Source organism: Chelonoidis abingdonii, chromosome 16 (genome assembly GCF_003597395.2).
Source record: "Chelonoidis abingdonii isolate Lonesome George chromosome 16, CheloAbing_2.0, whole genome shotgun sequence".
In the NCBI taxonomy this organism is placed as follows: domain Eukaryota; kingdom Metazoa; phylum Chordata; order Testudines; family Testudinidae; genus Chelonoidis; species Chelonoidis abingdonii.
The window spans coordinates 12,113,558-12,126,735 of NC_133784.1; the positions used below are offsets into that span (position 1 = coordinate 12,113,558).

Below are 13,178 nucleotides of genomic sequence, written 5' to 3' on the forward strand. Positions count from 1 at the left end.
ATGTGACTGTTTGACGCATGAGTGCACAGGATGATTACAAGATAAGTCAAAGTATCTTAGAGTATCGAGAGGATCACAGATCCTCTCGAAGTACAATAAAAAAATTAAGATTGAAAAATAAAAGCTTAGGCTCTGAAAAGGCACAGTCACAGTAACATCCCCCATTGTTACTGCTACAAACATAGAACAGAGGAGGGCAAACTACCTACCCTTGCCCTGAGCCCCCTTACCTTCTGCCTTGAGCCACCTGCCAGATCCCTCCCACACCCCAATTTCCTGCCCTGAGCCCCTTCCTGCACACCGCATTGCTTCCCACACTCCCTGCTCCAGCCCTACATTCATGACCCTGCATACAATTTCCCCACTCAGATGTGGCCCTCGGGCCAAAAAGTTTGCCCACCTCTGAATTAGACACTGGGCAGTCAGTTTTCAAACATGTTTAGTGACTAGCAGGAATCAGACCTTTATCCTTCTCCTTAAATACCATAGGTTTAATAGAAGTGTTCCAGAAGAATTCTTTAAACCCTTTTCTAAAAGCTTTGAGAAGACAGAATAAAATTGGTCAGCTTCATTATTACATTTTGATGGGAAAGGCAATGGAAAAACATTTTCCAGGAAGAGAGCCTAGAACTTTATCCTCTCCTTACACAAGGCTTTCCCTACTGTTGATTAAGGAGCATGTGTACATCCATGACAGTCAAGAATAGAATCCCAGGCCTACAGCCAGGGAAGTTAATTTAGGATTATAGGGGCAGATTTTATTAACTTTCCACTTCCTGTGAGATTCCAGATAGGGCTGATGCGCAAGGTAGCAGAGGAAGCTTTGAGAGATTCAAAGTGGACCAGTGTTACAGTGAGCTCTAGGCAAGGACCCTTCAGTGGCTACGAAGGTTCAGCCAATCTCAAAACAGGAGAGCTAGATGAGGGGCTCCCTAAAATCCAGATGCAATAGCAGGGTACTAATGTAGACAGCTAGTAACTAGGCTCTCTCTCTTGTTTCTGGCACTATGCTACCTGGGAGATACAGGGGTTGGGGCAGATCACCAAAAAAGGAGGGACAGATTGAGCCTTTTGTTGCAAGATTTGGATGCGAGAGTTTTACAATTTCTTACTGAACCTGTTTCACTCAGTGTTCTTCCATGACCATCCAATTTATGTTTTCTCCACATTTGCAAAACATAACAAGGAAGAGTAGACCTAGCAAGCAATTTGAGGTAGGGGGACTATTTAAGACCACCATCGAGTAGGACGGTCACCTTTCACCTCTACTGTAGTTTGGGAAAAGGGATATTCATTTCATGAAGGAGGAGCAAGCTTGCTATTAGAGACTTTTGGAGGTTTGCCCACTTTGGAGAGGCGAGAGAAACCACATCTGCACAAGGAGAGAGAGGCTCACAAAAGCACAGGTATTTACTGTGAGGAAGCTAAACTCTTTTCTCTTTCCCTCTACAAATCAACTCCATTAGCTGATTAAAATTCATTAGACCATTGATTGTTCTGGTGACATTTCTAATCCATAACTTGCTCCTACTAAAAGTCTGTAAAGTGAAGGGAGATTTATCACCACATAGTAATTATGACTCAAACATAAATTCATAATCCCTAGAGATTATTAAAATCACTCTGTGCATAAGGAATCCTACACACCCATTACGTGACCCTTGAAGACGCCATTCTCAATTGCTTTTGCACAAACATTTCCCAGATCTTAAAATGGAAATGAGTGGAACAGCACTAGACTACAATTTCAATGCAGGTGGAATTCCCTTCCATCAGCATTCCTAAACTCCAAATCAGAATACGAATGAGAAATGTGATATTGTGAATGCTTGCTCAGCAGTAAAACACAGCCTCTTTGCACATGTCAAAGATCAATGCTGTAAACCTTTCTGACAGTGTTGGATATGACTTGTCTCAGCACAGAAAAACCAACACAATATTCCATTTTAGCACAGACTGATTAACACTGACATGGCAAAAATTAAAATTCTAAACCTTGCTCCTTAAAAAGACATTCAGATTGAAAGTGAATCAATGGATGAATGACTCAAGCACCTTTAGCTTTATATTACATTGATTATTTTAAGCCCTATGGCTAGCACAGTACTTCATGTTAAAGGTGACATTAAGGTTCTTATTCTAAATTTTTGGATTCTCCCTATTGCCAATATTTTAGATAGGCCACTTGATGTATTTCCTCTCAATGGAAAATTCCTGAAGACCTGTTGACTGGGAAATAGAACAACTTCTTTTAAACCGGCATTCTTCAATTTTTGCATCCTCCCTTCATCTTCACATTAAATTGCGTTTTCAAACATCAAAGTATGTCCTTGCAGCCCACGCAGCTTCCCGCTGCTCCGACCTGCCGGGAATGGTGAACCGTGGCCACTACCTGCAGACGGTCAATGTAAACAAACTGTCTTGCAGCCCACCAGTGGATTACCCTGACGGCCCACGGGTCACAGGTTGCCCACCACTGGTTTAAATCTAAACTGCGGCTGCATCACATGTTAAAACATGAGAAGACATTTTTCATACTGCACATTCCCAAAAATTTTCTTTTACAAATTTATAATTATGCTTGGCAGCTGGAACAGGAACCCTATTCACAACCAAATCTTTTTTCTTGCACTAATACAAAGCGTTATTTCAGAGCTGGTTGTAAGTGCAAAAACTTTTTTTTCCCCTCTTTTTTTTTTCTTTTTAAGGAAAGAAAGAGAGAGAGAGAGTGTTCTACAGGAACTCTAATCTTATTGTATAGATTCTTTTACTTAACCATTATGGCTTAGAAGTGGCTTTCAACTGGATTGGCTTTGTGGTGTACCTTGGCTTATAAGTAGCCTGCATCAGTCTTTAGGAATAAACAGGTCACCATCTCCCACCATTATTCCAAGGATTCAGCTATAACTGGGGCTTGTTTACAAGGTAATAAATGCCACACATTTGGAGGGATGGTGTTTCTGTTAACTTAGCAGCTGTGAATCTATTAAGGTAATTAAGACAAGCGCCATATCAAAAACAATGTTCTGTTTGACATCATTTCGAAGAGTTAGTAAATTCATAATTAAGCCTGGTTTATGACATTCAACTGGCTTCCTCACATGTGAAGCAGTTATACCAAATCATTTCACTTTTCCTGTGAAGTGAAACACTAATCATGGTTGAGAGAGAGACTGTGTATAGAAACAATGAAGTGAGTGAATGGGCAAGGATTTGGAAAATATGCAACAGAAGCTGCAGGGGGATAAAAAAGGAACAAGACCATAGATGTCAGAGACATAAGAGGCAATGATTGAGGGCTCTGAATCCAGGTAAATTCAACTTTGGACATTAAGGGGATGTAGGGAAGAAAAGTATACAAGTCACACAGCATTTTTAAAATGGGGATAATATTATAGCCTATCTCCCAGTAGTGTTTTTAGATTTAATCAGTATTTGAGCAACACTAAGATTCTTGGACAAAAAGTCCTAAGTTGTAGGTATTATCAAAGTGAAGTTCAACACTGTTTTAGTTGACTTGATAGCAGGATGGTTTTGAAAGGAGTGCTATGAATGGGGAACTGGTTCAGTCCTATCTATCCATCCATCCACCCACCTACCATCAGCCATGACTTACATCTTGTCCATCACTATGACTTGACCTGCTGCTTTCACAATGCACATTCTAAAGCTAAGACAAAAGAATTGCCATCCTCCCCCAAGGACACCAACAGGCACACTCCAGAAAGCATGGAGTGGCATTCACATCCCCATTTTCAGGATGTCCTTTTCCCAGACCCAGAAAGTAAGAATCTCATGTTTCTTCCCAATAAAAGTGAATGGGACTTGAATATGTATCTGGCTCCATGCAATTAAAAATGTGATCCTACTGGGATTTATTAAAATTTTCAATTACAAACAGAAAATTCCTTTTAACAGTTAGCAATTACAGTGAACTGATTTCTTTAGTCTGAATTGCACCTATTATGTTATATTTCAAGTTGTGTTATTACAGGAACAGCAGTTTTCTACACTACTGCAACACAAACATAGATTTTATATTATTTATAAAATTTGAGACACTGACCTTTGGAATCTCAGTTCCTGGACTTAATTTTTCCACTTTGAGGTGATGGGACACAAAGAATACAAGCTCTCCCAGTTCAGAAGCCAAATTTTCCTAGGTCTGCTATGAAGTTTCAAGTTCTATTAACTACTCACCATTGTTCCAAAGGGAATAGCCCGTGAAGCATGATAATAGATGGCAATGAAGTTAATGAAGAAGGCAGTGCCACACACCATTGCTGGAATAAGGAAAGCCCCAATGAACATTTGCTTTATCCATCGCCTTCCTGTAGGAAGAAAACATTAAATATATTTCTAATTTATAAAACATGCTGCACTTTGATTAAAGTTTATATTTTGCCACAAGTTTGCCGGAAGGTAAGTAGTTAGCCTTTTTTCCCCAAAATGAATTAAATGAGTACTAGCTAACATACACAGGAGCAAAGGTAAACGTCTAAACTGTACTTCACTTTTAATTAAGCCTTTTGATTTCACAAATAATAACCACTCTTTATGGAAATATGGACGTGGGAGGGTAACAGTCTACAATGGGAAACACTAATAAGAATGTGTAAAACAAAGCTTATATGTTAAAAAAAACAATGTTTAGAAATATTACTGGTGGGTGTTTACACATGAAATTGTTTCCTTGCATCAATAGGCACCAATTCTGTTGTAAAATGTCTAAGTGACTGGTTAAATGCAACAGGAATGGCAGTGCAGGTTTATGGCTACAACAGCAATAACAGAGCAACGTTTAAACAAAGACTTGGGGCACATAAAACACCACACTACAATAATGTAGTTAAGACACGTGCTTACCTTCACTATTTAATCACATTGTTCAGCATTATTCCTTTCCCTCCATTATCCTGTCCTCCTCCTGCCTGTATATCTAAAGACTAAGTTTTTTCAAAAGACAGGAATACTGGGTAACATTTTCAAAAGTGCTTCAATGATTTAAAAGCCCCATCTTCAGAAGTGCTCAAGTGGTAGGGCTCTTGAAAATGTTACCGATTGTCTTCATATCTCAGTAAAGCACCTAACACTACTGCTGTTAAATGATACCATGTTTAATAAACTCAGTAACAAAATTTAATTCACTATAATAGGCATCCAACAGAAGAGTAAGACAAGTCAACAGGTAAAGGTCTTCCACAATCCAGACAGATGTTAGAGATTTGCTGCTATGCCTGGGGTGACAAGTTCCTCCTCTACCTTAGTGGGTCCTGTGCTTATTGGCAGATTTGCTCACCTCAGTGATTTCCCCCACAGTCTGGATCAACTCCTCCTGTGTCTAATCAGGAGTTGGGAGGTTTAGGGGGAACCTGGGCCTGCCCTTTAACCCAGGTTCCGGCCCAGGGCCCTGTGGATTGCAGCTGTCTATAGTGCCTCTTGTAACAGGTGCATGACAGCTACAACTCCCTGGGCTACTTCCCCATGGCCTCCTCCAAACATCATCTTTATCCTCACCACAAGACTTTCCTCCTGGTGTCTGATAACGCTTGTACTTCTTAGTCCTCCAGCAGCACACCCTCTCACTCTTAGCTCCTTGTGCCTCTTGCTCCCAGCTCCTCACACACACTTCCTCTCCTCTAGCTCCTCCTTGTCTGACTGAAGTGAGCTCCTTTTTAAACCCAGGTGCCCTGATTAGCCTGCCTTGATTGGCTGCAGGTGTTCTAATCAGCCTGTCTGCCTTAATTAGTTCTAGCAGGTTCCTGATTACTCTAGAGCAGCCCCTGCTCTGGTCACTCAGGGAACAGAAAACTACTCATCCAGTGACCAGTATATTTGCCCTCTACCAGACTCCCGTACCCCACTGGTCTGGGTCTCTCACACTGGGTATTCAAGGAACCTTGCAGACCTTTGTTTCATGGCCTTGTGCAAGACCTTTCTGTGACTGCCTTACTCCAGTCTTGGCTGAATGTCCTGCATCTGCTATTAATCTGTGAATCTGTGCTAACTTAATTTAAACACTCAGTGTCTGGATGCATCTGTGCACTTTACTGAATAGAATGCAGCAAAGAAACCAACATATGGTTTCAAGAATTGCATATGGACTACAAACTTTCATTGTGCAGGAGCATCAAAAGCATTTTAGGGCTTGCCTACAGTTTTTGTAACCAATTTAGCCAGATCTGTAGAAAGCAGATATAAAATTAATGCAACCTTCTAGTATAGGCCTTCAGAGTAACATAGCTTGTGTTGGAGATACAGCCGTAACACCCCAGTGCTGGTAAAACTCATCTGGTTTTCTACAGATGTCATTAAATTTGTAGAAAAACTGCATGCAGACAAGGCCTTAGACATTTATGACCTTTCCAAGCTCTGAGATAGCAGGGAGACTGATGCTGTAGAAAACGAAGCATTGGTCAGCACCTCTTGCTAAAATTATACAAGTTTCTATTTTTAAAATTCATCAAAACCAATTTTCTTAATGTTTAGTAGAATAAAAATAAATATTAACTATTCTTCTTATTGCAGCACAGGAGATGGGGGAGGCTGGAGGAATGGCAGAGGCACTGCAGGTCAGAACTCAGAAGCATTGGTAGGGCTACAAGGAAAAGGTTGCTGATAGCCTGCCCAACTTTACCTAACTAGTACTGTTGGGCTTCTGCTGTCTACTGATATTCACTTTTGCATTTGATGAAGTAGAAACTGATCACAAGCTGAATAAATGGAATGAATGTTTTGCTAAGATTCCAGGAAGATTATTCTTCATACCATAAAGAATGGCACAATGCAATAAATAACACTGTGCACTTATATAGCCCCTTCCATTCACTTTTTGTAAACATTGAGCATCAAGATCCCTATGGAGAAGATAAAGTGATAACAGGGATCACTTCAGCCACTAAAGGTAGGATGACCAGGTAGCAACTGTGAAAAAAACGGGACTGTCCTTTTAAAAACTGGACATCTGGTCACCCTAAGTAAAGGCCAGCTCAGGGGTAGAACACACAAGCTGTTTAACAGCACACGGGAACAGGAGGCTAGCCTATCCATTTGGTACCATAGGGGGTATTCAACAGGCAGAATGTACACCTCTACCCTGATATAATGCGACCCGAAATAACATGAATTTGGATATAACGCGGTAAAGCAGCGGCTCCGGGGGGCAGGGCTGTGCACTCCGGCAGATCAAAGCAAGTTCAATATTATACGGTTTCACCTATAAAGCAGTAAGATTTTGTGTGTCCTGAGGACAGCGTTATATCGAGGTAGAGGTGTAATTACTCAAGTTGGAATTTGACCAGGCTACCACAGTTAACATCCATATATTCCTTATTTATTTAAATAAATACTACCAAGGTTTTAGCAAGCTTTAATATAATATAGGATATGCAACCAAGAATGAACAGGAAATGAAGCATCATTTAGATTCAAAATCTCTTGTATTGATCAAAAAAGCTATGGATTTCATGTGACTTCATTAACTACCTAAACATCACCTGTAAAAACCATGTATGTTTGTGCTGTTTATACCAGGAAACAGAATAAACTTTCTATAGAAACTAGTATGATAAAAAATGCTGACATTTAAAAACAAGTTACCTCCTTGTCTAGCATAAAGGCTTCCTCCAAAATATCCATTCACTGGGGATGTTGCAGCATAAACAAATATAGCTGTACTAAGCATTGATCCTCGCCTAAAATAAAAAGATTTTTTGTAACGCCAATAGAAATGCAAAAACTCAATTTATATTAGAGCAAAATATTCACAGTAAAACAGGCATAGCTATCAGAAAAAATATAACTGCTATTTTTAGCTAGTGCAAAAGTAAAAGTTGATCAATGAAATGGGTCTAAAGTTTACTATTTGCAGTGAAAATAACTGTTTCCATTCAAAGCTGCTCACCAGCCTCATTTGACCAGGCTAAAACAACTAAAATTAGTACAGTTCTCCCCCCCCCCACCCCGATATGCTTAATTTCAACAGAAATAAAGGCAGAAATTATCACCTTTGACCAAAGCATTTTGATTTTTTATAAGCCCTATGTTAAAAGAACTGAACTACACCTCTACCCAGCTATAACACGGTCGTGGGGAGCCAAAAATCCCTACTGCATTATAGCTGAAACCCTGTTATATTGGGGTAGCAGCAGCAGGGCTCCAGCAGTGATTTAAAGGGCCTGGGGCTCCCCGCAGCAGCCGGAGCCCCAGACCCTCTAAATTGCCGGCAAGTCCTGCTGCCACAGACCCGGGGTAGCGGTGGCAGCGCTCTGGCGGTGATTTAAAGAGTTCCGGGCTCCAGCTGCTGCGGGGAGCCTGGGCCCTTTAAATCACCAGTAAGCCCTGCTGCTGCAGCCCTGGGGGAACATCAGCAGGGCTCTAGTGGGATTTAAAGGGCCCAGGGATTCCCGCAGCAGCCGGAGCCCCGGACCCTTTAAAGCGCCGCCAGAGTCCCACTGCTACCACGCTATAGGCTAACCCGTGTTATATCGGGTTGCGTTATAGCAGGGTAGAGGTGTATATAACGTGTACCCATTGTAATAATACAGTATATTGCTCAAAACATTTCTAGTGTCAATGCTTAGTGGGAACACTTGAATTAATGTATGACATATCTGCAGATAAAGGGGAAGGAGAGTTACTTATCTTGTACGGTAACTGGAATTGTTTGAGATGTATTCCTATGGGTACTCCATGTCCTGATGTGTGCACATTTTTGATCAGAGATTTTCAGCAGCAGTGTCTAAGGGTCCAGAGTTGTACGCTTGATAGCCTCGTGCTCTAGTATACGGCTCCAGCGGAGGGTGGACCCACCACCACTTCAATTCCTTCTCAGCCACAGAAATCCAGTGGACTCCAAGGCAGAGGGGAAAGAGGCCAGGTAGCGGAGCACTCATAGTGGAGGACATCTTGAAGAACTCCAGTTACTGTGCAAGATAAGTAACCTCTCCTTTTCCAAGGAGTGTTCCAGATCAGGAGATACCTGAGCAGCAGCCTAAACTACAGAAGAGGATGCCGAGGCTGCAGATTTGGTATGGATCATATAACAGCATTCGTGAAAGTCACATTAGCTCTGGAAGCAAGTACCAGACCATTGTGCACAGTGCGGGGAAAAAGCATGCAAAAAAAAAAAAAAAAAAAAACCAGGTGGCTGCCCTGCAGATGTCTGAGATAAGTATGTTTTTCAGTAGGGCTACAGTGGTAGATTGAGCCCTGGTGAAATAGTTAATCACCCTTGCAGAGGGGAGAACCCCTGAGGCTTCATAACAGGTTAAGATGCATTCTACAAACCACTGGGACAATCTTGGGTTGGAAATCGGATGTCCTTTGTTTCATTCTGCAATTGAGACCAAAGAGCCTACTCCTATTGAGGTAAATGGCAAGAGCTCTTTTTATGTCCAGAGAATGGAGGCTCAATTCTTCTCTTATAAAGTGTGAGGCTTGGGATAAATCACCAGTAGGTGTATCTCTTGATTAATGTGGAAGTCTGAAGAAACTTTAGGTAGGAAGCAAGGGTGTAGATGTAGCATCAGCTGATCATGATAGAACACCACATATGATGGGTCAGCAGTGAGGACCCGAAGCTCCCCTACCCCCCTGTCCAAGGTGATGGCTGTAAGAATGTGGTATTGAGGGACAAATGAAGGAGGGAACAGTTCCTCACAGGTTCAAATGGGGGTTTCCTCAGCACACTGAGGACTAAATTGAGGTCCCACAATGGAGCCATCTCCTTGACAGGATGGAAGAGGTTGAACAGGCCTTTGATATAGCTCGCACTGATCGGGTGGGTGAAGACTGAAAACTCCCTTGATGGGGGCTGAAAAGCTGTAGTGGCAGCTAGGTGAACCTTAATGGAGCTCAGCAATAAGACTCTGTTTTTTAAGGTCAGCAGATACCCAAGAATGTATGACAGACAGGACTTGAGAGGAGGTACCAATCAGAGGCTGCTTCCAGGCTAGATGCATTTCCACCTCTGTAGATAAGTTTTCCTTGTCATGGTTTTCTGCTATTATACAGTACTGTTTGTACCTCTGGAGAGCAAGCTTTTTCTATACCAGAGAACTATATGGCACCCATATCTTGAGCTGAACCACTGGGAGATTGGGGAAGGTGATGGATCTCAACTCTTGGGTGAAGACATTTCACTGTCATGGGAAGACGGTGAAGCAGTTAAAGAGGCATGCCAACCACGCTTGGGAACAAACACCTGTCTCAGCTACAACTGTGCTATGAGGATGGCTAATATTTTCTCCTTTTTCAATTTGTTTAGCACCTTGAACATTAAAGGAAACAGGAGATAAGCGTTTAGCAATATGTAAGGCCAAGGAATCATCCATAGAATTGCAGCCTTCCCCCAAGCAGAACTGTTGTCAGATCTCTCTCTCTGGATTACCCCAAGTAAAGACATCTCTCTCTGAACACCTCATTGTTAAGCATTCCCTCACAGTTGATCTGGAAATGCCAGCAGGTGGAGGAGTCATGACAGTTTCACCTGGTGAGAAGGATTTATGCAAAGGTTATGTTTCTTCCTCCTCACTGGCTCCTGCTCCTTTGCAAAGCACTCCTGTGGAGCAAGACACAAGGGTGATGCTGTTGCTCCTGGCATGCCCTTTTACGAGATGGGACCGTGCAGAACTGGCTGTCATATGGGGCCCAGGGGATTCCATAAGCATATTGTTATGGGGCATAAGGGAAAGTGGCAAGAATCCAAGGTTGCTGGGTCTATCTCCTCATGAGATATTCCTCCTTAGGGTGTACCTCAAGGGAGGGAGGGAGGTTGGAGGGAAGGTGGAAAACCCTTATATAGGCACCTGAGAACTGGACGAGGTATCATCACCCATGTCCACTGGAGGTGCAAGTGATGTCAGTTCCAGTGGTCAAGCCGATATGGGGCAAGAAAGAGTCCTGTAACTGCATGAATACCAGAGTTCAATGCTTAATTGGCTGGTGAGACAGTGCCAGAGGATGTCGATACTCGCTGGAAATGTGTCTTGGTACTCAAAGAGTTTAGGTGGAACTGGTGACTGTGCGGGTAACAAAGGACAAGTCACTGTTGAACATGGTAGGATCAGAGGGCAAGTAGGCTCCAGGAGGTGAATTGGTGCCAACAAAGCATCTCTATAACTCTCAGCAATGGTGATTCAGGTTCTTCCAGAATTCAAAAGTGCTCATGGAATAGGAGCCTGAATGGTACCAGGGACATCAGATGGGGTCCTCAGGAGTTAGTATGTCAGAATGTACTGGAGACAGTGCTGATGTGCTATCAGTGCCTCCTTCTTGGCTGGATGCAGAAAATGGTACTGAAAACAAGTTTTGCTTTGGCTCTGCGTCCATGTGTTTTGAAGGCACGGACCTGGAGCTGATGCCAGTGCTGCTGTGGATTGTCTATCTGACTGCTTCTTGGTATACAGTGTAGTCTTCTTAGCTGGTGCCATGGTCTGGATACCAGAGGGAATAAGAGCCTCAGTGGCACCCATACCAGGACGTGAGATCTCCTGAGACCCAGACCAATAGGGTGATTGCCCCCTTCCTTATCTAGTTCTGGAGAATTGGGTCTTTTCTTCTTTAAGGGTCTGTGTGGTTGTAGAGGAACCCCAGGACCTTTGATAACTGCCACAGCAGAGACTGTTACCAGGGTTCTGAGCAACTGGATCCAAAGTAGGTGACTAGCAGATCTTACATTTGGATGGGAGGTGAGTCTCTCACAGGCAGCAGAAGCAGCTTGAATATCTCTTGCTGTAGGGAAAAGACCTATGGCAGGTCTGGCAGGATTTGAATTCCGAGCATAACTCATGCTCAAGGCCACACTTCAAGGCCCAAGGACAAAAAGCCCAGATCGGGCACACAAAGAAGAAAAGAGGAAAAAGTATCCCCACTTGGCAGAAACTGGGCTAAATAAAAAAACACAAAAAAATGTAAAGATAACTAAAGAAAAAAAAGAAAGAGATAGCAAGCTGCTTGGCTAGCTAATGGACACCGCAACACTCCATCTCGAGCCGCTGGTGGTTGAGAAGGGACTGGAGTGGCAGTGGGTCCACCCCTACCCTGTATATCCTTATACTGGAGCACAAGGATATCTAGGGTGCAAGCACAGAGCTGCTAACAAAAATCTCCGACAAAGAGTATGAATTCAAACTGGAACAGGTACAAAGAAGGGCTACTAGGATGATCCGAGGAATGGAAAACCTATCATATGAAAGGAGACTCAAAAAGCTAGGCTTGTTTAGCCTAACCAAAAGAAGGCTGAGGGGGGATATGATTGCTCTTTATAAATATATCAGAGGGATAAATATTAGGGAGGGAGAAGAATTATTTAAGCTTTAATACCAATGTGGACTACAAGAGACAAATGTGATCTAAACTGGACACTAGGATTTAGACTTGAAGAGACAAAGGGTTCTACCATTAGGAGAAGTGACGTGTCTGGAACAGCCTCCAAGGGGAGTAGTAGGGGAAAAGACATATCGGCTTTAAGACTAAGCTGAATAAGTTATGAGGGGAGGGTAGTGATGGGATAGCCTAATTTTGGCAATTAATTTGGCAATTGGATTCTTTGATTATCACGCAGGATAAATATGCCCAGTGTCTGCGATGGGTATTTAAGATGGGTGGATCTGAGTTAGTTCAGAGAATTCTTTCCTGGTGCTGGGCGGAGTCGTGCCCACACTGCTCAGGGTTAACTGATCGCCATATTTGGGTCGGAAAAGAATTTGTCTCGCAGGGGCAGATTGCGAGAGGCCGCTGGGATGTTGTTCGCCTTCTCTGCGTGCAGCATGGGGCACGGGTCACTTGCTGGAGGATTCTCTGCAGCTTGAGGTCTTCAAACCACAGTTTGAGGACTTCAATAACTCAGACATAGGTTAGGTGTTTGTTACAGGAGTGGGTGGCTGAGATTCTGTGGCCTGCTTTGTGCAGGAGGTCAGACTAGATGATTATAGTGGTCCCTTCTGACCTTAAAGTCTATGGGTCTGTGAGTGCACAGGCTGAGTGCATCCTGATGTGGAGCACCTATTGGAATACTACCTGAAGAACTACTGTTAGTAAAACATTAAACAAGAATAAGAGTCACCTAGTGTACATTTGCTCATTGGTTCTCACAAGTCCTAAACATGTGATTTTCCTGTCATCTATTAGAATCCAATAATTTATCAATGGAAAATAAATTGATGTTTTCAACTTAG

The 13,178-nt window shown here is 42.6% G+C and overlaps 1 protein-coding gene across 1 annotated transcript in view; it reads right to left on the bottom strand.

The window, feature by feature from the left end:
* The window catches only part of TM9SF3 (transmembrane 9 superfamily member 3), an 84,669-nt gene that overhangs the window by 24,385 nt on the left and 47,106 nt on the right, over positions 1 to 13,178 (bottom strand). The window contains exons 8-9 of the mRNA XM_032778204.2: positions 7,600 to 7,694; positions 4,201 to 4,331 (exon numbers count right to left, since the gene is read on the bottom strand). Coding sequence (XP_032634095.1) covers positions 4,201 to 4,331; positions 7,600 to 7,694 — 226 coding nt within the window. The remainder of the gene's footprint in view (positions 1 to 4,200; positions 4,332 to 7,599; positions 7,695 to 13,178) is intronic.